Here is a 24261-nt window from a genome sequence, read left to right as displayed (position 1 = left end):
CAGCAGAGGGCGCAAACCGGTTTGTCTCCTCTCCGTCGTTCGATCCGCAGAATTTACCTGCGGGATGATGAGGGATAAAAGCAGAAAAATGTTCATCTTTAGCTCAGAAAGCTGATAGCCTGCATAGTTTTGATAAGGATCAAATAAGTACTGGTTGCTACATTCTTAAAGGGTCTCATGACTGCCTGTATGTCTCATCGATAGTTAATACCGAACTGAATGATAAGCACCAGAGAAATCTTGTGACAGTAGTTTTAGGAGTAGAAATTGCAAGAAGACATTTATGATCTATACTGCCTGCACGTCCTCTCCCCCCTGAACACTAAGCATATAACCACTAGCTTCATACAGCAAAAATGCAGCTCTTTCGGCCCACAAAGTCCTGTATCGTGCTACCTAAATGAACTTACTAAGTTGCACGGATCACCTCAAGAATTCTTTTTTGAGGGTCGCACTCAATGATCCCACAACAGGGAGACGTGTTAGGCGTAGGGGATGCCGTGGCGGACCTCAGAAACCCGTTTCTGGGCCATCAGGGTCGGGCCGCATTGGTCGTTCTCGCTTGGGCAGCAGCACCCAGGGCAGTGCCTGGCATATTGAAGGCGCTCAATAAACGTCTATCGTAAGAAGGTCAGTCAATGCACAGTGTATGATTTTTCCGCTCCAGTTCCCCATTAGAGGGCGCGCTTCCAGGACCTTAATAAACGGCTTCTCTTTAGCAGGCGCACGCGCGCTCCTTCCAGGGCACACGGAACTCTGGGCTAAGGGACACAGCTGCCCCCGCTGCACACGCGCATCCGGAGGTGTAACCCATAAACCCCGCCGGCCTTCACTCTGCGCACGCGCCCTTTGAGGTAACTGCTCGCAGAGGTAGCGGTGCGTTTCCCGCCAGGCCAGGGGAGGCGTGACGCCAAGCGCAGCTTGATGACGACATTTCGGCGCCGGGTAGCCGAATGGCGGTCTCCGTCCCTTAGGCGGGCGACTTTATGGGTCCCACAGGTGAGTGGTTGGGGCCGCGTGCGGGACGGCCCCCGCGTTCCGCCCCCCCCCCCTTCCGGACCTCCGCCTAAGTCATTTCCGTTTCTACGCGAGCCGCAGGCCTTAGGCCCGGCGCCGGTAGCTCTGCCCCCGGCCGGGCGGGCAGGCTGGGAAGCCAAGGGCTCGGCTGTGCGCTCATGCCGTCTTCCTGGGCTGCGCACTCGTGCCACCTTCTCGCGCGCCTCGCACACCCGGTCCTGGTGGGTGCTTGGTTAACGTTCGTTGACGGGTTGGCGGAAGGAGAGGTTCAAGTGAAAGTTGAGCCTTGGGCTCCACAGGCTGTGTGGGAGGAAGAGCCGGGTGTGGATTCTCGCCTGACTCTTCCTCCCTGTGTGGACCGACCTTTGTGAGCCTCAGTTTCGTCTTCTGTAATATGGAGCTCCCATGCTCACTTAACAGGATACTTGTGAGCATACTCTGGGAACATACTCTGCTTCTCAGAGCGCAACCAAAGGGAGGCCTTGGCAGTAGTGTGATTCGCTTGGAATGACTGGCGATGCCTCTCTGAGAAGAAACTCCAACAGGATCCGAAGCAGCCATTGAAGAAAGTGGGTGTAAAGTGGCGGATGAAGGGAACACTTGGTACACAGCGGACAAGGGTGTGATGGATCAGCCAGGCTGTGGCAGCGTTAGAGAACAGAGCAGACGAGACACTGCCCTCTCTTGGAAATACTCCTTGTTTTGGTGCCTCTGGGCCTCAGTTCTTAAGCTGCTGCCTATGCAGGCTTCGTCTAAGAAGGAGGTGCTTCCACCCCATCATCTCTAAAGCTCTGCCCTTTGCAAACAGGCCAAGATTTTATGCTGCTTTGATCCTTCTGCTTTGGTCATCTTAATCAGTGTTCTCCTGGCCACTTGGTTCAGGAGCAAAGTGTTTACATTTTCCTTGAAACTGAATTTGATAGCGGGTGCCTGGATGGCTCGGTTGGGCTTGATTGATTGATCACTCGTGGTTTTGGCTCTGGTCACGGTCTTGCTGTTCATGGGTTCAAGTGCAGAGCTTGCTTGGGATTCTCTCTCTCTCTCTCTCTCTCTGCCCCTCCTCTGCTCATGTGCTCTCTCTAAATAAATAAATAACCATTTAAAAAAGACACCTGAATTTGATAGCTAATATCAAGAATTGAAGAAAACCTGGAAGATGCTTATATTGCCAAGAAGCAGAGATGCACATCTCCCTTCAACTCCACTGCCTCACAGCCTCCTTGCATCTAGTCTTCCTCCATCCACATACACTTTCATTTGCCACCTCAGCACCTTTACTCTTGCTGTGGGCACAGCTGTGCCAGGAAAGCCATCATCAGTGGGACTCGGCAGGCTCCCTTCCTGTTCAAGTCTGGATATTTTCAGTTTCTGACCTGGGTGGTCAGAGAGAAGGGAATCTAAAGAGTTGCTCCTGATTTTCTGATGGCTTGTTTGAAAGCTTCCTCCAGCTTGCTCATCCCCTCCATTCATTCTCATAGAGCACAGGTGACATTCGGGAGATTCACCCACCTGTCTCTGTGGGAGATGTGTTAGGAGATGAGTATATTAGAGTCTTGGCTCTGCTGAGTGAGGGCAAGTGAGTTACCTCCTCTCTGCTGCTAGTTCTTTATCTGTATTGGCCCAGCAGATTGTTGTGAGGAAGTATAGTCTGTTCTTGCTTAACAAACTTAGCAGCTTAAGACTGCGTCCGTTTATTATCTCACAGTTCTATAGTCAAGTCCAGGAGGGCTTGGCTGGATTCTGTGCTTAGGATATCACAAGACTGAAATCAAGGTGTTGGTTGGCTTTGCTGTTACCTAGAGGCTCTCAGGAAAAATCTTTCCAAGCTTCTTCAAGTTGCTGGCAGAATCCACTTCCTTCGGGCTGCAGAACTAAGGTCCCCATTTCCTTATTGGCTGGCAATGGGAACTGCTTAGGGTCCGCCCACTTGAGACTTCAATTGTATCTGCAGAATTCCTTCACAGGACCTGCATGAGCATTTGGTTGATTCTTGGAGGGCTATCTTTAAAATTCTGCCTACCACTGAGTATTAAATGAGGAAACGCGTGGAGGGTCCTTAGAACCAGGCGTGCCACACAGCAAGTGCTGTACAAGCTTTACAGATTCGCCACTGCGAACCTGGCTCTGAAGCTGGCCACCACGTACTGCATCAGAACAGCGTTTTTGTAAAACGTGAAACTTGGCAGCACAGGCTGTGCTGTAGTATAGTGTCGTGTGGCAGATGTTGAGATTTCGCCTTGGTTTTTTCACAGTGGTTTCCTCAGGTGGCCGTTTTCAACGTTCCCCAGGAGGCTGCTATGGCGTTCCCTCACCTGCAGCAGCCCAGCTTCCTCCTGGTAAGTGTCAGTTGCCCACGTGAGGGTCAGTGAGATGATGGTTCTACAGCTGAGGGACTTGAGAGTCCTATCCACTGACTTGAACTTTGCACTGGTGGTTTTCTGAGGGGCATGTGAGGAAAAGAACGTTGGACTTGGGATTAGAACCCTTAGACTTGGCTCTGCCCCCTAATGGTGTAGGACCTTGGGTTTACTCAACCTCTGAGCCCTGTTTTTCTTATCTACAAGAGGAGCTTCTTACCTACAAGATAAGCTGATTCACATGCCATTTTTACTGCTTCCTGAGGTCTGGGGAGGAGCACGGGAAAGGATATACATCAGAATTTTCATGTCTTATAAACCTTTACACACTTCTGGGATATTCTAATAATCGTACTGTCATCCCTGGATAATGGAGGGACAGGGACCCTGCTGTGCTGGGGGCAACCAGGACTGTACTCTAAGTATTAAACATGACACCAAGAAGTTAGGTGTGAGGCAGATATCAGTGGTGAGGATTCCTAATTTCAGGTCCCAGAAGATACTTCTCGTAAACATTTATTCAGAAGGACATCCTTCCATGGTGCACCCTCTAGAGCCAACAGATGCAGTGCCTCTGGCATCGATTGGGTAGAGACCAGGCATGCTGCTAACCTACCCACCCTGCGTGGCTGCAACAGCCCAGGTTTCCACCTCTGACTGAGACACCACCCTCATTTAGAGGTGGCTAAGGCCTTAGGTATCCTTGGGCAAAGCCCTCTTGGTTCACATTCTGATATTTTCTCCTGATCTGAATCCATACCCCATGACCTTGGGTAGATTTCCTTCATTCTTGTCCTGAGTTTCCTAGCCTGTCCATCACCTTCATGATTAGTGTCAACATTTGGTTAAAGCTATCATTTCTCACCTGCCTGCCTTGTTTCTTAAGGTAGTGAGTTTAGTTGGTTTGTTACCTACTGAATAAAGGGTAGCTTGGTTAAGAGGCCTTCTGTCACTCTCATTTTGCTGGGCATCCTCACTGATGATCACAGTGGGGTCATCACAGAGGGTCATCACATGGGAAATTTCCAGTTCACGTGTATACACTCAGTGAGTACCCTGTGGTCTCTGAGGGGTGTCCTATGCATAAGCATCCTCTTCTGGTTGTGGGACTGACCCTGGAGCTGACCCCCTGCTTATGGATTGTGTGGAAGTCACTTCGGTCATGCAAATGTGCAGTTCTCTGCTATAAGTGGGGATGCCTGACAGAGGGTGCAGGGAAGAAGCCTGAGAGTTGGCGATGTAGAGAGCCAAGGCGTCTCCTAGTCGTGTCCTTTAGGCCACTGACACAGGCACGAGGTGCCGGGGAACCAGGCCGGTGGTATGTCTGACTCCTACCTATCATTTGGATTTCTGTTTTGATTCGAGCCAGGATAACTGCAAAAGCCACCAAGTGAATATGCTCATGATCTTTTTGGTTTGTTCTATCTTCTAGGCTAGCCTGAAAGCTGACTCTGTAAATAAGCCTTTTGCACAGCGGTGCCAAGACTTGGCTAAAGTCATTGAGGATTTTCCAGCAAAGGTACAGCTCTGCTAGCATCTCCTTGGGGCATGTCTCCTACTCGTTGAAAAACTTTTTTTTTTTTAAGTTTATTTATTTATTTTGAGAGAGAGAGAGAGAGACAGAGAGACAGAAAGAATATCCCAAGCAGACTCTGTGCTGTCCAGGCAGAGCCCTGTGCAGGGCTTGATCCTGTGAACTGTGAGATCATGACCTGAGTGGAAATCAAGAGCCAGATGCCTAACCGACTGAGCCACCAGGCACCCCTGAAAAATGTTCTTATATAAGCCCCTGATTCCTACCTCTGAGCATTGCCCTGGACAGAGGCTTGACCCAGTATCGTAAGTGTCGCGTGTATGGACACATTTAAACATGTCAGCATGTAGGCCAGGGGTTCTCAGCCACAGGTGCTTCTGTCCTGCATGGGATTCTTAGCACCGTCTGGAGACATTTTTGATTGTCACACAGGGGAGGGTGCTACTGGCATCAAGTGGGTAGGGACCAAGTGTGCTAATAAGTATCCCCAAATGCACAGGACAAACCCCGCCCCAACAAGGAAGCATCCAGTTCAAAAAGGTTGAGAAACCCTGATGAAAATACTGAAAAGATACATTTAAATCACACCCAGAATTATCAAATAGTAGCGTAAGCCCAGGCAGCTGACCTGGACAGGGATTCTCACCGATGATCACAGGAATGTCATCAGGGGTGGTCAGTCACTCCAGAAATTTCCAGTTCATGTGTTCACGCTCCATGAACAAGGTGGCAGTTTGTGGCACGGGGCTGGTCTGGGTGGGAGGCTCACGTGGCATGGAGCCCGGCAGTGGGCACCGGTCCTCAGCAAGCCTGCCCGCAGCCTCCCCTGCACACCCATTTCAGGAGCTGCACGCCATCTTCCCGTGGCTGGTAGAGAGCATTTTCGGCAGCCTGGACGGTGTCCTCGTTGGCTGGAACCTCCGCTGCTTACAGGGGCGAGTGAGCCCTGTGGAGTACAGCATTGCAATGGAGTTTCTAGACCCCGGGTAGGTAGGTTTGTCACCTGAGAGGGGCCGGGTGTTTTCTCATGGTGGTCCCATTCTTGAAGCACTGAATTTCTCAAAACTCAGAAACCGTCAAAGCAAGATGGTTTGCAGTTCATTGCCCTGTTTTTGTTGTTTTAATTTCATCTCCAGTGGCCCAATGATGAAGTTGGTTTATAAGCTCCAGGCCGAAGACTATAAGTTTGACTTTCCGGTTTCCTACCTGCCTGTAAGTAAGCCGTGGGGTGAGAGCCGTGCTCGGGCAGAGCACCCTGCACAGCGGCTGCGGCCGTGGGGGAGGCGGGCAGGGCTTGAGGGGCTGCGTCAGTGGGCACGGCACCATGGTGTCTGCTCAGGGCCCAGGGGGCGTGGCACATAGAACTTCAGTGGTTACTTTTTTTAAAGATCATTCCAAACTCTGCCCATGGGGAAGGCGCCACACTCCTGGTTTGTACCTGGCTGAGTGGCAGGCAGGGCCTTGTGACCAGTTGCTGTTTTTCTGAGTCTCCGGTCCAGGGGGCAGAATTAAGGGATGACTTGTTCCGGGGGTTTGAGGAGCAAAGAAGACGGGGAACGTCAAGTGCTTGACAAGGCTCAGAAACTCAAACAGCTGCTGCCCTTGCTGTTTGCGGGTGTTCCTGAGGATGGCGTGAACAATTCTGAGTGGAGGCCCTCTTGCTCTGGTGCTACCCAGAGGACGGCACCACTCCCCCAGGCAGGGTCTGAGTGCCTGTGGCCTCCACCGCACCCCTCCCAAAGGCTGCACTGCATGGGGCGCCCTGCCAGAGCCTGTCCACAAGCCCAACACGCTCTCTCCGCAGGGCCCCGTGAAGGCATCCATCCAGGAGCGCGTGCTCCCCGACAGCCCCCTGTACCACAACAAGGTCCAGTTCCCCCCGACGGGGGGCCTCGGCCTGAACCTGGCCCTCAGTATCCTTTGTCAGTCCCCCAGGGGTGGGGAGGCCATGGGTGGCCAAGACGTAATGCTGAGGGTGGTCCAACAACCCCTGCCTGTTTGCCCCCTGACACTGCCATCAGATCCGTTCGAGTACTACATGTTCTTCTTTGCTTTGAGCCTCATCACTCAAAAGGTACGAAAGGGATGCCCCTAAGCAGCTCTTTACCAAAGCCCCCATGAAGGGTGGGGGCTGTGGCCTAGGACTTTCTTTCTCTTCCCTCTCCACCTCATTTCTCCAGCTCCTCCTTTGCATCCTCCTCCAGCCTTCGCCCTTCAGGCCATTCTCACTTAGTGAGGATGACAGGCTGGTGGGCGGATTTGACAGGTCATGTGGGGTGACCTGGGTGCCTCGAGTGGTAGTCGGGAAGGCTTCCCACAGGAAGTGCTTACTGGGCATGGGCGCAGGGCAGAGGTGCCCAGGAAGTTTGCTGTACCTCATCTTCCCATGTGCCGAAAAGGACTGTGGGGTCTAGCCCCCTGTGGTGGGAACTTTGCTCCTGGCACTGCCCACGGTGCTTGCGTTCGGGCCCTTGGGATATGGCCCATGTCCCAGGGCTCATGTGCAGTGATTTGAGCCCTGCGGTTGCTGGGGTTAGCAGCCAGGGTGGCACCCAGAGCTACACACCAATGCAGATTTGCTTTTCCAGCCACTCCCTGGGACTCTCCACATACGAACTTCAGACTGTGCCTATTTCATCCTCGTGGACAGATACCTGTCATGGTTCCTGCCCACAGAAGGCAGTGTGCTCCCCGCACTCTCCTCCAGTCCTGGGGGGCCCAACCCCTCACCCGCTCCCAGGTAAGGCTCTCTGGTTGCCCTGGCCCTTGGCCTGGGGTGGCCCAGCCCTGTGGCTAGCCTTTAAGGCCTGGTTCTTCCATGAGGGGGTGGTCTGGTCAGCAGGCATTGCTCATAGGGACAGTAGTGCCACTCTTTGTTCATGGTGTCCCAACTTTTCTTATGCCTGAGATCTCAACCCCAGCTACCCTAGCCCAGACTGGAGAGGAGGGTAAAGGAGGACATCTGTGTGGGTTTTCAGTGATTAGGTCCTGTGGCCACAAGGACGAGGGCTGGCTTTGGTCTGGGAGTGGGCTGTGTTCTGCCCACAGCAGCCCTCCCCACATGTGCATCCAAGCCCCACACCGAAGCGGTGTGTTGCCAGGGCCGATTGATGGCACTAGGCAGGTGGTGCTGGAGAGAAAGGGGCTGTGGGCAGGCCACAGCAGGGCTGACGTGTGGAGGAATAAGAACAGGAAGAATGTGTGTAGGCTGCAGGACCAGGTCTTGGCCTGAGCCAGAGGCCCTGGGGCAAAAAGCCTTTCGTGCCAGTCCAAGGCTGGGCTGTGGCTAGACCGTGCAGGACGGGAGTGTAGAGCCAGCCTCAACTCGAGGGTGAACTGAGGCCTTGGCGGGGTGCATTTAGCCAGTGGCTCATTGGCCGCCTCTCCCCAGGAGACGCTCCTGACCTGGGAGCTGCCAGCTGTGCTCCTCACCCTCCTCAGTCTTGCTGGTGTACCTTCTTCCCTGGGAGGCAGGTTCAGGCCCACCCCACATCTGCTGACATGTGCCGTGCTGTGACCCAGAACTCACATGTGTGCACAGATGTGCCCAAGGAGGGGGGATTGAAAAGAGGAGGTGGGGGCACGGAGGTGGGGAGAGGCTGCCCCGGCATCAGTAATGCTGCGGCCAAGAAGGACCAGGGCTGGCCAGGTTCACACCCTCTCAGAGGCAGGTTTCAGCTGCCCAGCTGTTCTCTGGGCCCGATTTTGTTGGCTTGTTTTAACATAGAATTTCCGACTTACAGAAAACTTGCCACAATAACAAAAAACTTTTAAGTCCTTCACCTACGTTTCTGAATCATTTCATTCTTTATCTGTATGTGTTTTTTCTGAGCCATTTGAGTAAGTTATAAATACAATGCCTGTTCCCTCTTAATGTTTTGGAGTGTATTTCCTAAGAGCCAGTGCATTCTCCTACACAGCCTCCTGCACTTCTATCCAAGTCAGGGAATTAATATTGCTACCCGGCTGCCATCTAATTCTCAAACCCCATTCGGGCTGCACTGTCTACCCCACTAATGTTTGCTACCTGGCTGGGATCTGGGGGAGGGTCACTCTCTGTGTGTGGTTGGCTCTGGTCCCCCTCCAGTCTGGAACACTCTCTCAGTCTTTCCCTGTTTCCTGACCTCAACACCTTTGAAGCGTGCAGCCTGGAGGTGTGCAGAATGCCCTTATCTTAAGTTCTCTGGTATTTCCTAGTGATTAGACCCAGCAGCCCGTGGAGTCTGTGTGCTTGCAACATTGTCTTGATCGCTGGGCCAAGGGCGTGTTGGCCAGGTTTTCCTACCATAAAATTAAATGGGTCCTTTGTGCCTAAATTAATTAGCAAAAGGGATTTGTTGGGAAGATCTACTGAGACTCTGTAATTATCAGTGGTGTTCGTGTCCCTTGACAATCGTCAGCCAAATCAGTTATTAATTGGTTGGTTGCCAGATGATAGCTGTCTGGTTTCATCCTATAGTTATCAGTGGGCATTCTGTGGTAGGAAAGACTTTTCTTCCTGTCTGTTGATTGTGTGTATCGATATGGATTTGTATGGATTTGGGGGTCGTTCTATGATTCAACAAGTGGTAATGGTTACTGTTGCCAGTGATGTTGATGTTGAGATTGCCCCCGGTTGTGCCAGCAGGATCCCCTAACGAAGGCCTTTTCCTGTGTCTCCCTCAGAACACCAACCATGCCCTTCGCTTCTTATGGCCTCCACCACACCAGCCTCCTAAAGCGACACATCTCTCATCAGACATCTGTGAATGCAGACCCTGCCTCCCATGAGATCTGGAGGTCAGAAACTCTGCTTCAGGTGAGCGCGAGGAGGCTCTTCTCATCTTCTGTTTCAAAATAAACTGCCTGGCCACCTTCCACCCCCAGGGGCAGAGGCCTAAAGACTGTCCTCAGCCTGAAAGTGGTTCTGAATTGTTGGTGTTCTCCTGCTGTGGCGTGTGGGAAATCAGACTAGAAGAAACGTGCCCATGTGTCTAACCTGTATGTCATTGGCAGTATTTTTCCTCCCAGCGTCCCCTTTCCAAAGACTTTTGTCTTTCTCATGGTAATATGAGCACTGCTCAGTTTCCATTGGATCCGTGTAAAAGCTTTCCCCGCCTTCGACATTTTCAACCTGTTCCCACGTTGCTGGAGATGTTTCCTGTGATCACCATCATTTGGATATTAAACCCCTGCCCCAGTAGCGTTTTTGTTGTTGTTGTTTGGTTTTGTTTGTTTGTTTTATTTTAGGGAGAGAGCGCATGCACACGAGCAGGGGAAAGGGGCAGAGGGGGCGCAAGAGAGAATCTTAAGCAGGCCCCGTTCTCAGCGCAGAGCCTGACACAGGGCTTGATCTCATGATTCGTGAGATCATGACCTGAGCCGAAATCAAGAGTCCAATGCTTAACCAACTGAGCCACACAGGTGCCCCAAAGTTCAATAATGTTCTGTCATGTGGATATTCCCCTTTTTGTGTTTCTGTTCATCTATGGATGGCCACTTGGGTTGTTAGCACATTTTAGCTATGGTGAATAGCTGTTTCTACATGGATGTACAAATATCTCTTGGAGACTCTGATTTCGGTTCTTTGGGGTATATATCCTGAAGGGGAATTGCTGGGTCATATGATAGTTCTATTTAATACTTTAAGGAGCCGCCATACCATTTTCCACAGTGGCTGTACCATTTTATATTCCTGTCAGCGGTGCACGACCTTACCAAGGCCCATCATTTTCTGTCTTTTAGTATAGCCATCCTCATGGATGTGAGGTGGTGTCTCCCTGTGGTTTTGATTTGCACCTCCCTCATGGTTGATGATTTGAGTATCTATTCATGTCCTTATCGGCCATTGGTACGTCTTTGGCGAAGTGTCTATTCAAGTCCTTTGCCCATTTTTTAATTGAGTGGCTTTATTTTTTTGTGGTTGAGTTTTAGGAGTTGTCTTTATATTCCGGGTATCCGTTGTTTATCACATACACGATTTGGAAATACTTTCCCCCATCCTGTGGGTGACCTTTTTCTGTGGATAATGTCTTCTGACGTGCAAAATATTTTTGAATTTTCATGAAGTCCAATTTGTCTGGTTTCTTTTGTTGCCTGTGCTTTTAGAGCTAGAAATCATAGCCCAGTCCAGTGTCCTGAAGCTTTCTGCCCACAGTTTTTGCTAAGAGTTTTAAGTCTTAGCTCTTACATGTATGCCTTTCATCCGTTCTGAGTTATTTATTATTCGTGGTGTGAAGTAAAGGTCCAGCTTTATTCTTTTGCGTGTAGATATCCAGTTTTCCCAACACTGTTGGTTGAAAAGAACTGCCCTTGGAATGGCTGTGATACCTTAGATGGAAACCATTTGACCATCCAGTGCTCTCTTGCAGGTTTTTGTTGAAATGTGGCTTCATCATTATTCCTTGGAGATGTACCAAAAAATGCAGTCCCCTCATGCCAAGGTAGGTTCCACACTTTTTCATCCCCTCTGCTCTGGCCCTGGTGTGCCTGGTCCACCTGCTGCTTCTTGTCCTTGATCTCAGCTCGTTGTCAAGGGCTGGATGGTGGGAAGCAGAAACTCACCATCACCCCTTACTCTGATGCCGGACGGCAGGTGGGTTTCATTCTGTGGTGGGCTTGCACCCTGCGGGCTGGAGGCCTGTCCTCTCTGGGGTCCTCCCCATGCTACTTCCAGAGCCCCCTCCCTGGCAGCCGGAATGGCTGAGGTTGTGGTGCTCGTGCTCTGGGGCCAGGAGAGCTGCGGATGCCTCTGGGAGTCACATCCGGGCCTGTTCCCTCTGCTGTCACAGCGTGTCCTGCTTTCCTGCTGAGGTGGCACCCGGCCGACTTCGCTCACCTTGGTGCCCATACTGCCTTCCACCTCCCCCAGAGCATTGGCAGGCAGCCCTTTCTGCAGTGGGTGGGAGCTGATGCCTCCCTGCATGCAGCCTGGCCTGTCTCCTCCTCTTCTTCCCTTCTCTTCCCTCACAGGGCAGCATGCTCATTTGCAGAGGCGTGGAGGCAGCTGTGTCCCTGGGACGTTCCCAGGGCCGGCAGCCTACTGGACTCGTCAGAGTACAACAGCTCTGTTCGCCTCTTATTAGGCAGGGTGGGCACCTAGGTTCACGCTCCATGAAACAGCCTGAAACGTGCGAACTGGGGCCTGTAACCAACTGTGTGATCTGTGGCTTCTGTGCACTTCTGTGTTTGCTCCTCAGACTTTGCTTTTGTCAACGCCAGACAGAATTCTTGAGAGATTCCTTACGAATTAACACTCTATAGGCTAAAATTCATGAGAGTGGCCTGTGACCTTCCCTCTGTGATTCCAGCAAGTGGTGGTGGTTCTGCAAAGTGTTGGCAACCAGTTCTGCTTCCCTGCTGCCCTTCTGAGTACCCATTTGGGGAGCAGCCCCCAACCACTGCTCTCTTAAAGTGCAGAGTGACCCAAATCTCTCCTTGACATCACAGGGAACAGAGGGAAAGCCAGAACTCTGTCTTGGGCCTCTCGCGTTACTAAGTGCTTGCACTGCCATTGCTGCTTCCACAGTGGACTGGCTGCATGTTCCTGGCTGGTGCACGGGGGTCAGGGGCCAGGCTTCCCGCTAGGGCCCTGGGGGCTCACTCAGCCCCTGTGCATGTGGCTTTTGCAGAGGCAGGGGCTGCTTTGCTGCATTGCCTTCCCATCTGCTCGTTCTGTCTTCTGAGCCAGTGGGAGCACATTCACTGTCATTTTTAGCAGATCTGCCAGTCACAGAGGTCCTCTAGGTTGTCTCCTGTGAGGATCCCGAGCCCTATACGAGGGAGGAGGGTGGGCCGTCCCTGCCGGAGCAGGGGAGCCTTCCCCTTCTTCCTCACGTTTGCTTCCTCTTGGCCAGATCACAGGGCGGGGGAGAGCTGCTCAGAATGACTGGTAGTCAGGGGGCGACTGGGAAGCCCCCACCAGGTACCCATTGAGGTGTTTTGTTTTGTTTTGTTTTGTTTCCTATTTGTCTTTGCCTCCCATTGAGGCTGAAAGCAAAACCTAAGAAAACCTGGTGTGTGGGAAGGGGAGAAGGACAGCCATGGAGGTCTGCTTCACCTGAGGCTCCTTACCATTTGCCCAGGCCTGTGCTGTGCCGTTTGGAAATCCTAGCCTTGGGGTCAGTTTTCCTGATGTGAAAGATGCAGGAAACGCAGCTCTGAGAGGTCCCATGGTGCTTCCATGCCTAGCCTGGGTCCAGAGTGTATGCTCGCTCCTTACAGCCCGGGCCTCTGCTCTGCCTCAGCTTACTGGGCAGGGAGGGCTTCAGGAGAGTCAGATGGTCGGTAAAGACCGCATATTCCTGCAGGACACTGTGGGGCCTGCACTGTGTTCCTGCAGGCTGGGCAGACCCCCAACAGGGGAACCGTGTGCTCCCTGATTCCTCACTGAGAGCTGTCGCTGAGCCCGGGTCTGGCCCAGAGGAAGGCCATGAAGGGCAGACACCTCCTTGCTGTGCTGCTTCCTGCCCCTGCTCTGCGCGTCTGTGGCTGTGCCTGTCTCCTCAAGGTCTGGCACATGCGTTCTGACCTCTCCCGTGTGAAGCATGGTACGCGGTGGGAGGCATGGCCCTCCCAGGGCAGGATGTGTGCCAGGGCCGGCTCTGGGTTGTGCATGGCTAAAGGGGACTGCTTTAGCAGGCCTTGTCGCTGCAGCGGGGCAGGGCAGAGGTGGGGTGGGGGTGGACAGCTTAAGCCAGCTCTGCTGTCATCCCCCATGGCCCAGGCTGTCCCAGCCTCAGGGTTCCAGCTGCCTCTGGGTGTGTGTGGCCATGACCAGATTCCTGGGGCCCGTCGGGACTGACGGAGGGCTCTGTGTGTCTGGAGTCGGGGAGTCCTGGTGAGGTACGAGAGGTGGGTCTCCCAGGATTCGAACCCATGAGTGTTCACGTTACCTTTAACGATTTCGGGAATGTGGGATGTGGAAGGTGTCAGGCCTGGTGAGCTAAACCTTGCTTGCCTCTGTGCCACCCTGGGAATCAGCCCCATTCAGGAGGGGTCGCTGATTGGATCTTTGACACCTAGGAACTGATCTCATCATATATCAGTTTGGTAAATTTCTTCTTGGGACAACACAGAGAAGTCCAATAAGTTACAAATTTTTCTTTCTTGAGCAAAGAGGTCTCCATCTGGAACTAGCTCCTCAAAAATTTCTCTTCTGAGCCTCAGGGCCTTCAGGGCCTCGGTGGCCATCAGTGTGTCCCAGCAAGACTCCTGGGATCCTGGTGGGCTCCAGTGTGCACACACTGCACACGGAGCATTCAGGGTTGGGGGAGGGCAGGACCCTCTGGAAGGAAAGTGAGTCAGGCTGACCTCAGGGAGCTGGAGAGAACTTCAGGCCCCAGAGACATGAAGGAGGCTGCCCAAGTGACCTTGAGGGTCTGTCTGTCCCTCTGCCTGGCAGGTGGAAGAGCACCCCTTGGGCCTGGCTCTAGTCTGCCCACCAGGAAGGGCTCCGTCTGGGCGGCTGAGAGGGTGGTGTCCCATTGGTCTGAGGCTGCTGGGCTGTGATTGTTTGGATTGTCACTGACGTGCTTTTGTTTTTGTTTTTGTTTTTTGTTTTCTCTCCTTACTTCTGGGCTCACTTTTGTCTTTCTCTCCCTGCTGTCCCCTCCCCGGTCTCTCCCCTCCTGTCCCCTGCCCTGTCCTCTGCCCTCCCTGCCTGTTCTTGGCTTCTCTGTTTTGTTGTCTCTCAGCTGGAGGTTCTGCACTACCGACTCAGTGTCTCCAGCGCCCTCCACAGCCCTGCCCAACCCAGCCTCCAGGCCCTCCACGCCTACCAAGTACTGGCCGCTCTCATATTGTTTTGTTTCACCCCTGCCCTGTGGTGTGAGCCATGGAGCGCATGGCAGTGCAGTGGTAAAGCGAGGGTCCGGCCGGGGACCCACTGGGGTGATTCAGGCCAATTCCAAGCAGAGTGAGGCCAGTGTGTGTTGGGGATGGTGGCAGGCATCCGTCTTTAGCCTGGCTCAGCCCTCAGCTTGGTAGACTAGCCCGGGTTTGGGGTGTGGGGCCACCAGATCTGCCTGGCCAAGCCCCAAGCCAGTTGGAATGTGGTAGGCTCTTGGGAGTTGGTGGCTTCTGTGCTTGGCCCTGGGTTGAGGGAGCGGAAACAGTGTGGCCTTCGCAGTGGCCTGACTCACCTGGCTTTGCGGGCCTGGTACCTAGGAACTGACTGAGCCCAGGGAAGCCCAAGGCTCATGGTGGCATGGTCTGTCAATCCCAAGCCTGTGTGAGGCCAAGGGGCAGGGAGGACGAGGGCTTCGTCCCCTAGCCTGGAGAGGCTGTTGGTCCTTGAGCATGCTGGGGCCTGGCCTCTTGTGGACTTTTGTGCTCCCACAGAGGTAGGCGAGAGCCAGAGAGGGCCTCACGGAGACTGGTCTGCTTTAGGCAGAGATGATCAGTGTGGACGGATTTGAAGTCTTGAGGTCGGTAGATGGAGTGCAGGACTACAGGCTGTTAGAGGGCAGATGGAGTCTGGTAGTTCATGGATTCATGAGATGAATGTCAGGAAGTTTGGGCAGAAAGCATGCATCTAGATCCCATGCCCGAGGCCAGGGTTCTGTCCAGTTCCCCCTCAGTGGGAGCACACCACATTTAACCTGATATTTGAGCACACGGTAAGAAATCACGTTTGCTGGGATGGGGTGGTGAGTGCACACAGGGTTCCCACTCAGAAGCAGCAGCCACAGAGAAGAGGGAAGAGAATGATCCAGAAGGGCCAGCAGGGGCGGGTTTAGCACAGAAATGGTACCACTCCAGCATGTGTTGGGGAAGGGCTCACTTGGCCAAGAGCAGCGTCCCTGGAGAAATGTGCACAGCAGGAGGGGTAAGAGCCCTCCCCCCACCCACCATGGGAAGGGTTGCTGAGCTGAGAAGGGCTGGGCCCAGTGAGAAATGCCACTGGCTTTGGGAAAGTGTCCCTAACGGCCATGCGGGTGGAGGAGGCCCACTTACAGCAGCGGTGGCTGGATTCCTGTGGGGATTTGGCTCTCGAGGTGGGGGGGGGGGGGGGGGGGGGCAGTGAGAAGAAAGGTTTGGCTTCTGTCCAGAGGGAAGATAGCCCAAGGAGCTTCCCGGTTCAGTGCAAACGCTCTGTCCTCCGCTAGGGAGATGGTGGGTGGGTCGGCGAGGGGCCAGGAATGAGAAAGGGGGAGGCTCCTGGGGGGAGTTACAGCCTGGCAACAGTGCCCTCTGATCCTCCGTTACTGTGAAAATATCTTACGTTTTTTTTGTTGTTCAAATGATGCAAGTTCATCGCTTAAGCTTACAGATAAGCAGAAGAAAATCTCCTCCTGAAGCCCCGTAGCTTCCCCCGCAGTCATATCGAGTCGTGTGGTGTGTTGCCTAGGCCTGTGGAGACAGATCCATGGCAAGGAGAGCGGAGAAGGCAGTGCCGCGGGCAGTGGTGGGGCTGTGACTGGGTGCCCGGGCTGTGCCAGGAGGCACGGCTTGTGCCAGCCTCAACATTGCTCAGGATTTGGACTAGGCTGCCAAAAGCTCTGTCGAGGTTGTGGAGGTCCCAGAGGCCTGGGGGGTGAGTGTGGGGAGAGGAGCGCGTCTGGGCACCCCAGAGCTGGGAGCCGGAGGCAGCGTATCCTGCCGGTGCCATCCTCTGCCACTCTGGAGACTCCATCCTGTATTCCGTCACAGAAGAGCCAGCAGACAGGCTTTCCTCTCGGGGCTGGGTCTTAAAGATCCTACCTGAATCTTGTGAATGAGAATTTCACCTGACAAGATAGAAAGCGCTCTTGTCTTGTGCTGACGGCAGGGCTGTTAGCAATGGAGGAAGGGCCACCCTGCGCCAAGCCCCCAGCTGGCTGTGTCCAGGACAGGAAGTGGATGGAAGGGTGAGGGTTACAGCAGGAGAAGGAATTTGGGAGTGTTTCTCCCTGAAAAGGGAAGCCATGGGCCCCAGCGAGCTGTCTTTATATACCTGGGAGGCAGGCAGGAGACCCTGCGTCCGGATCCAGGGTGGGATACTGGCCTGCCTCGCCCCCTGCTCCTCCTCTGGCTGGCCAGGAGTTGGGGGGGACCCCTGAGGACTTGGCCGGGCAGCAATGACCCGAGTCAACCACAGAGGGTAAAAGAAGGGGTTGGAAGCACACAGGGAAGCATTCAGGTCTGCTTTAGCAAAGCCGTCCCGCCCTGTCTTGCGTGCTCTTAGCAGGTCTCAGAGCTGGCATGCGAGGCCTATCTGCTGCGTGCCAGGCCCAGGGAGGGCCCTGTGGGTGGCCCACACATCCTGTCGGGGAGAAGTGGTCCTGGGCGGGACATACATGGCCAGGCCTGGGGGCCGCACCCTGGGACCAGTCTGGGTCCTGACACAGCTCCCCCTCAACCTCAGGAGTCGTTCACACCCACGGAGGAGCACGTGTTGGTGGTGCGCCTGCTGCTAAAGCATCTGCACGCCTTTTCCAACAGCCTGAAGCCTGAGCAGGTCTCTCCCTCCACCCACTCTCACGCCACCAGTCCCCTGGAGGAGTTCAAACGGTGGGTACAGGGCATGCACAGGGCTCCCGTGTCCCTGGCTGCCACTGCCTCCTACTGCACATACTCGTTGCCCACAGTAACCTATCCTTAGGGCATGGGGTCGGCCTGTGAGGCGTCTGCAGGGTGGGGCAGGTGGGAAATCACCTTGACCCCTCCGGGGTCTGTTTCCCGACCCCTCCTCTGGCTCCACAGGCGGGTGGGGGCTGCCTGGCTGCCACGGCCTTTCCTTCCAGGCCTGCCGTCTTCAGTAGAAAGAGCCAGGCTGGCCAGAAAGAGGCCCCATCTTGTTGCCCTGTCTTGTCCCCTCCCCAGTGTGGGCAGAGTGGAAGATCTACATTGACCGCACTCAGAATGCCCAGGAAAGCCGATGGGCTGGGAGTGCCTTCACTGCAAAGTGGCTCATTTGTCATGGGAGACTGAGCTCTATGCTGCACCCTCCCCCTCCTCTTCCTCTCTGCTCCGCCAGTCCTTCTGTCAAAAGGGCCAGGATGGTGGCCTGACTCCTAGGCCAACTGGGTCCAGCAGAGCAGGTGACTTGTGTGTGGTGACCCAAGCAGAGGTGGTCACAGGAGCCATACTAGGTCAACCGCTTGTGTGCTGTGTGTCCTTGGGACATTCCCTAATCTCTCTGAACTTTGGTTTCTTTGTGAAAAATGGGGCCCAAAATAGGAGGCCTTACCTTCAGGGGTGCCCAGTGTTCACCCCGGCAGAGCTGGCCCTTGGAACCGGGAGCCACTTGGCTCACCTATGAGGGGACCCTCTCCTCACCTCCCCTCCCCTGCAGGGCCGCCGTCCCGAGGTTTGTCCAGCAGAAACTCTACCTTTTCCTGCAGCACTGCTTTGGCCACTGGCCCCTGGATGCGTCCTTCAGAGCCGTGAGTGTCAGCCCCATCTTGCTTTCTTTGTCTTTGCCCTCTGTGCTTGATGAGGGAGGTCCCGTGGGGCGGATGCAGGAAGGAATCAGCTATTGCCGCAGAGGGTCACATTGGTGGGTCACATTGTTCTGCTCATTTGAGTTTTCAGAGCCAACCCCCAGGTACAGAAAAGCTGTCTGCCCTGACCTGGAACCCAGTGGGTCCACGCTGGGTGGGTTCCCAGCCCCACTGAGCCGCACAGGCTCCCTCAGCTGGGGAAAGCACTCCTGTGTTCCACACGTTCCACACTCGCTTCCGAAGGGCTGGCACAAGGGTTAAAACTCATGTAACGTTGTGTGTCAGCTATCTGCAGATTAAAAAAATCATTTTAATTAAAGATGAAAAAAGAAACATCATAGGGGATGCGGAGTTCCCTCCTGCTCCCTCTCGGAGTGGCGGGTGGGAAGAGAACGTGGTAACGCCTCCAGGAGAACCGAAGTCCCACGGTTAGGATCACCCCCTCCTCACCTGAGCTGCCTGCCGGGAGCCGAGCTCCAGGCCACCCAAGGATCTGGACCAAAGCCCCAGCCCCACAGCCCAGCAGAATGCCAGCCTCCAGGCCCTCAGGGCACACGTGTCCCACCAGGTCCTGGAGATGTGGCTGAGCTACCTACAGCCCTGGAGGTATGCACCTGAGAAGCAGGCTCAGAGCAGCGACTGCCAGGCCCGGTGTGTGTCGGAGAGATGGTGAGCCCCGGCCCGTTGTCCTCCCTAGGGGGACCTGCTTCCAGGTGGGGCACAGGCCCCTCCCTCCTTGACTGTGCTTTGTTGTCTGGGCCCTGGGCTTGATCTCCCACAGAAACAGCTGGTGACTCCTCTGTGCTGTCCCCTTGCCGTTGACTGTCTCCCCTCAGATGTATGTTTGCACTCGCCCCCAAGCACCCCTCGACCCGTCTTTACTAGCGTTCTGCATAGCAGCCACCACCGCCTCCCCTCCCCCCCTCACGGCCAACCCCCCAGCCTCCGCCAGCGCCTGCTCTCCACGACTGCCTTCCTTGTGCTCCTTCTGGTGCCCAGGCCAGCCTCTGCTGCGGAGGCTTTGGCCCTCTCGGGAAGGGCCGCATCCTACAGAGGATTGTGCCGTCTATAGGAGGCCTAGGTCTTCCCTGCCTCCCTTGTGCCTCCTCCCTCGCCCCCACCCCTGGTCCCTCAGCCACGATGAGGTCGTGGCAGGGGAGAACCTGGAACCCAAGGAAGAGAGCGCTAGTGAGGCGGGGGCATAGACTGGTGTGGTCCTGCCTCCAGTGGGAGTTCTGGGCCCTGATGCGCTGCCTGGTCCCCAGGGCACCCTTTGTGCAGGAGAATCTGCTGATGTACACCAAGCTTTTTGTGGGCTTCCTGAGCCGCGCGCTCCGCACCGACCTGGTCAGCCCCAAGAACGCGCTCATGGTATTCCGAGTGGCCAAAGTCTTTGCCCAGCCCAACCTGGCTGAAATGATCCAGAAAGGTAAGCCCTTAGCCAGAGGGAAGCAGCACTTAGAGAGGGACCCACGGACGCTGCATGTGCCTCATGGGCTCGGGGTGGGCTGGCAGAGGTGCCACGGGGACTCCTGGTACACGGTGGCGGGGTGGACGTCGGAGCCTAGCGGCATCCTGCCTTCCCTGTGGCACGCGTGCCGGGCAGGAGCTGCGGGGGTGCTGGGCGGGGGAAGCAGAGCTCAGAGCTGTGTCTCCCTGGTGACTCTTGGTGGCATCAGAAAGCAGTCTTGGCCCGTGTCGTGTCTTAGATGGCTTTATCGGGTGTTAGCTTCTCTGGTTTTCTTTTGTGCATGTCGGCCTTCCTGTTGAGACTGGTGGGGGCTCCAGGAACATTAGGAGTTGGGCCCCTGTGCCACTCGGTCCCTATCCCTCGGAAGCCTCAGCGGCACCCAGGAAGCCAGCCAGCGGCTGCTGGCTGTTTGGTGCCATGGAAGCTGAAGCCAGAGTCGGGTTCTGCTTTCCAGGGGAACAGCTGTTCCTGGAGCCAGAACTCGTCATCCCACACCGCCAGCACCGACTCTTCACAGCTCCCACTTTCACCGGCAGCTTCCTGTCCTCGTGGCCCCCAGCCGTCACAGACGCCTCCTTCAAGGTGAAGAGCCACGTTTACAGCCTGGAGGGCCAGGACTGCAAGTACACCCCAATGTTTGGGCCCGAGGTCCGGACGCTGGTGAGTTGGGGCTCCCCCAGGCCGCACGGCCGTCCCGAAGCCGTGGCAACAGCAGGGCCAGGGAGAGCACACGTGTTGTACGGAAGGAGGAAGGTTGGGTGTTGGTGGACGCTGCTGTACCTTGGCTTTTTTTCTTTTTTCAGTGCGGTCTACGTTTTTTCTGATGATAAAGGCAGCACTTGCTAGAAAGTTTTCACATTTAGAATATGGGCGTCTTGGGGGCACCTGGTGGCTCAGTGAGTTAAGTGTCTGACTTTGGTTCATTCAGGTCATGATCTCAGGGCTCCTGAGTTCGAGCCCCACATCGGGCTCTGTGCTGACAACTGGAGCCCGGAGCCTGCTTTGGATTCTGTGTCTCCCTCTCTCTCTGCCCCTTCCCTGCTCACAGTCTGCCTCTGTGTCTCTCCACAGGAAATAAACACACACACACACACACACACACACACACACAAATGTAGAATATGCACGTCTTAGTCTTGAAAGACCCTGGCCTCCTCCTGGCCTGCTGGGGGCCCCCAGGTCTGCCTGCCAGCCTGTTGGTGGCTGGGTGGCGTCCGGTGGCACCACCCGAGCTGGCTGACCTGCCCCCATGCCCCGCAGGTCTTGCGCCTGGCTCAGCTCATCACGCAGGCCAAGCAGACTGCCAAGTCCATCTCTGACCAGTGCGGGGAGAGCACGGCCGGCCGCCCCTTTCTGTCGTGGCTGGGCTTCTGCTCCACAGACACGAACGGCTCCTACGCAGCCAACGACCTGGACGAGATGGGGCAGGACAGTGTCCGCAAGACAGACGAGTACCTGGAGAAGGCCCTGGAGTACCTGTGCCAGATGTTCCGAGTACGAGCCGGGGGAGCTGTCCCCTTCCTGGCGTTCGGTCCCGCGGCCCTCATCCCCTGCCCAGCCCGTGGGAGATACAGCCCGTGCCCACAATGTCACGTCTGGGTCCCCTTGCTGTCGCCGTTAGAGGCCCAGGGGGGCCAGTCTCCTCCCTTCACCCCAAGAGTGAAGGCAGGTAGCAGGAAGCGGCACTGCCTCCTCACGGGGCTTCCTCCCTCACAGCTCAGCGAGGCTCAGCTCACCCAGCTCACGCTTGCCTTGGGGACAACTCAAGATGAGAATGGGAAGAAGCAGCTCCCAGACTGTGTCGTGGGGGAGGACGGGCTCATCCTCACGCCCCTGGGCCGGTACCAGGTAAGGGCCACACCCCGGAGGGCTCCGCTCTCCTGGCGGCGTGGCCGTGGCTCCCGCTGGCCGAGCCTCCGAGCCCTGTTGCCCCGGCAGGCCCGGCAGCGGAGACCGCACTTGGGAGGCGTCGCAGAGGTGTGTTGGCAGGGCTGCTCGCGCGGCCCAGGTTTCACCCGGGGCTCGCCTCCTTTGCTGCTTCTAGATCATCAATGGGCTGCGAAGGTTTGACATCGAGTACCAGGGTGACTCAGAGCTGCAGCCCATCCGGAGCTATGAGATCGCCAGCCTGGTCCGCGTGCTCTTCCGGCTGTCCTCCGCCATCAACCGCAGGGTGAGTGCACGCGGGAGGGCCGCCCCCGCCTCTGGTCCTGCCACCCTCGGGGAGAGGCCGGGGCAGCGTGCGGCCCTGCCCGCGCCCACTCCCTGTGCCTCTGTCTCTGCCCAGTTTGCAGGCCCGATGGCAGCCCTGTGTTCCCGTGCCGACTTCCTCGGCAGCTTTTGTCGATACCACCTCACGGAGCCTGGGCTGGCGGACAGGCACCTGCTGAGCCCGGTGGCACGAGGGTGTGCGGCCCGCCGTCCCCGGGGCCCTCGGCTCAGCCTGCGCTTCCTGGGCAGCTACCGGACGCTGCTCTCGCTGCTTCTGGCCTTCTTCGTGGCCTCCCTGTTCTGTATCGGGCCCCTCCCTTGCGCCCTGCTCCTCGTGCTGGGCTACCTCCTCTACGCTGTGGCCATGACGCTGCTCACCGAGCGCAGCAAGCTGCACCATCTCTGACCTCAGGCCGGGTGCCGATGCAGGGCCGCCAGCAAGAGGGCCACACAGCCTCTCCCTCGAGCCTGAGAGGCCACCTCCGAGCTAGGGGGCCACTTTCCTGCAGCCACGGAGCCATGCGACGCGTAAGAGGAGATGAAACCGGAAGGGTGTGGTCCAGACTTGGCAAGGAAGGGAGTGACATCAAAGGGCCTGTTAGTGTCACAGGACGGGGCCGGACCCAGCCACTCGGTCCTCCCTGCTTCCCTCAGCCACAGGCCCTGCAGTGAAATGGGCCTCCAGGCCTTTCTCCAACCTGACGCCCCAGGGTCTAGCTGTGTGAGGCCTGGGAGGCAGTGCTGCCCAGGAGGGGCCTCGCCATCCTTAAGGTTGGCAAGGTGGTGTGCCTTTCCTCTCCCTGCCGACAGCGGGACGGTCCCTCAGTGTCTGGTTCCAGAGAAGATTCCAAAACCCTAGAGGTTCCTGAGAAAGTTAGAGGATGGTTCTCTGATTCCTAACTCTAAACCTAGATTTTGCCATCGCATTTGGCAAAGTGAGGGTCATTCTTCACGCATTGCCAGCAATTCTGGGGCTGGGCCCTACAGCTCCACTTTCTAGAAGAAAAGATCCTCCAGGAGCACAGATGCTCAGTGGGACAGTGCTTCACCTCCGGCTCCCTCCTGGCCCCCAAGCCATTAAGCACGTTGCTTGGTGGCAGCCCAGCGTCACTGCCTCATCCGGGACAGGCTCGCCTGTCCCATGGGCAGAGGGGATGTGGCTGGGCCATGGGAGTTGGGCATCGTCTGGTGCTGCAACCAAAGATGGTCAAAGGCATTGTTTGTACCTTCGGTAAAATCGAGTGCAAAGACACTAACTTTTTGATGACATGTGAATGTTCATACTACACAACAATTTCATGTTCTCTGTCGAAAGTCGTCCCCACAGGGTCTCAAGCACATGCATTCATCTTACAGGGGACGCACCAGAGAGAACATCTCAACGACGATTTGAAACCAAACCTTTGTTTTGGGTGTTTTGGGTTTTTTTTAAGTTTCCAAACTAAATGTTGAGCTTTGTGTTTTGATGTGAACTCAGAATAATGGCATTCTGGGGCCTGTGACCAAAAAACAAACCAAGTTTGTAACTGACCACAGATCTGAATAAAGCTGTTTTTGCTCCCGAGTCTTGTGGTCCCGGGGCTCAGCCTCCACGCAGGTCTCCCAAACAGCTGGGGTTGGCAGAGACCACTGAGGGCACCATTGTCCTTCCCAGGGGGACGGTGGGTTTGTTTACAGCAGCAACAGACCAAGGCAGCCATAAACCCCTAAGTGGCCATGACGGGAGAGGGCAGGCCTCCGAGAGCTCCGGGAACCAGGCCCAGAGTTGGCCTCAGCCAGCATGGGCCCTGAACTGTATCTAAGCTGGGAGAATTTTTTTTTAAGTTTTTACTTAGTAGAATCCCAAACAGGCTCCACGCTGTCAGCACAGAGCCCCACGTGGGGCTCGAACCCACGAACCACGAGATCATGACCTGAGCCAAAATCAAGAGTGGGTCACTTAACTGAGCCACGCAGAGGCCCCTATGCTGGGAGAATTTTGCCTTCTACTCAGCACGCCAGGGGTGGCCTTAATACAAAAAGCTGGCAACCCCAGGATGTGAGTCAAATTTCCTGTGACTCCCGGAAGCTCCGAGGGTTGTGTGTGCAGCTGGGAACCGAACCGTGCACCTTCCGGCCCCACATGAGTGCCTCTGGGGTGCTTGGCCAGGCGTGAGTGTTAATGTCCTCCTGTCCCTGGGCAGGATTGTTACTTTTGTCAAATTCGATGGAAGTAAGATCGTATTTCTACAAGTTGGACGTGAACAGATGAGTGAGTGACTTTTTTTC

The 24261-nt window shown here is 55.5% G+C and overlaps 1 protein-coding gene across 7 annotated transcripts; it reads left to right on the top strand.

The window, feature by feature from the left end:
- The first annotated feature begins 824 nt into the window (after positions 1 to 824).
- LOC122203197 (sphingomyelin phosphodiesterase 4) lies at positions 825 to 23557 on the top strand. 7 transcript variants are annotated; one of them, XM_042909754.1, is made up of 20 exons: positions 825 to 999; positions 3270 to 3353; positions 4807 to 4893; positions 5752 to 5894; positions 6045 to 6120; positions 6713 to 6821; positions 6930 to 6982; positions 7497 to 7648; positions 9574 to 9706; positions 11259 to 11330; positions 14583 to 14669; positions 17234 to 17379; positions 18164 to 18254; positions 18880 to 18980; positions 19577 to 19740; positions 20237 to 20442; positions 21043 to 21276; positions 21499 to 21630; positions 21827 to 21955; positions 22070 to 23557. In XM_042909754.1, exons 1-20 carry the CDS (start codon positions 925 to 927, stop codon positions 22397 to 22399), a joined length of 2604 nt encoding a protein of 867 aa, XP_042765688.1. In that variant the 5' UTR covers positions 825 to 924; the 3' UTR covers positions 22400 to 23557. The 7 variants fall into 7 exon arrangements, with proteins under 7 accessions (XP_042765688.1, XP_042765692.1, XP_042765690.1 ...); XM_042909755.1 differs by lacking the exon at positions 825 to 999 and adding an exon at positions 1093 to 1238; XM_042909757.1 differs by lacking the exon at positions 825 to 999 and adding an exon at positions 1258 to 1586.
- Positions 23558 to 24261: the final 704 nt, after the last annotated feature.

The sequence above is a fragment of the Panthera leo genome, chromosome D3 (genome assembly GCF_018350215.1).
Source record: "Panthera leo isolate Ple1 chromosome D3, P.leo_Ple1_pat1.1, whole genome shotgun sequence".
Taxonomy (NCBI): Eukaryota; Metazoa; Chordata; class Mammalia; order Carnivora; family Felidae; genus Panthera; species Panthera leo.
The sequence above is the reverse complement of the archived record's forward strand: the minus strand, read 5'-3'. Positions and strand labels throughout refer to the sequence as shown.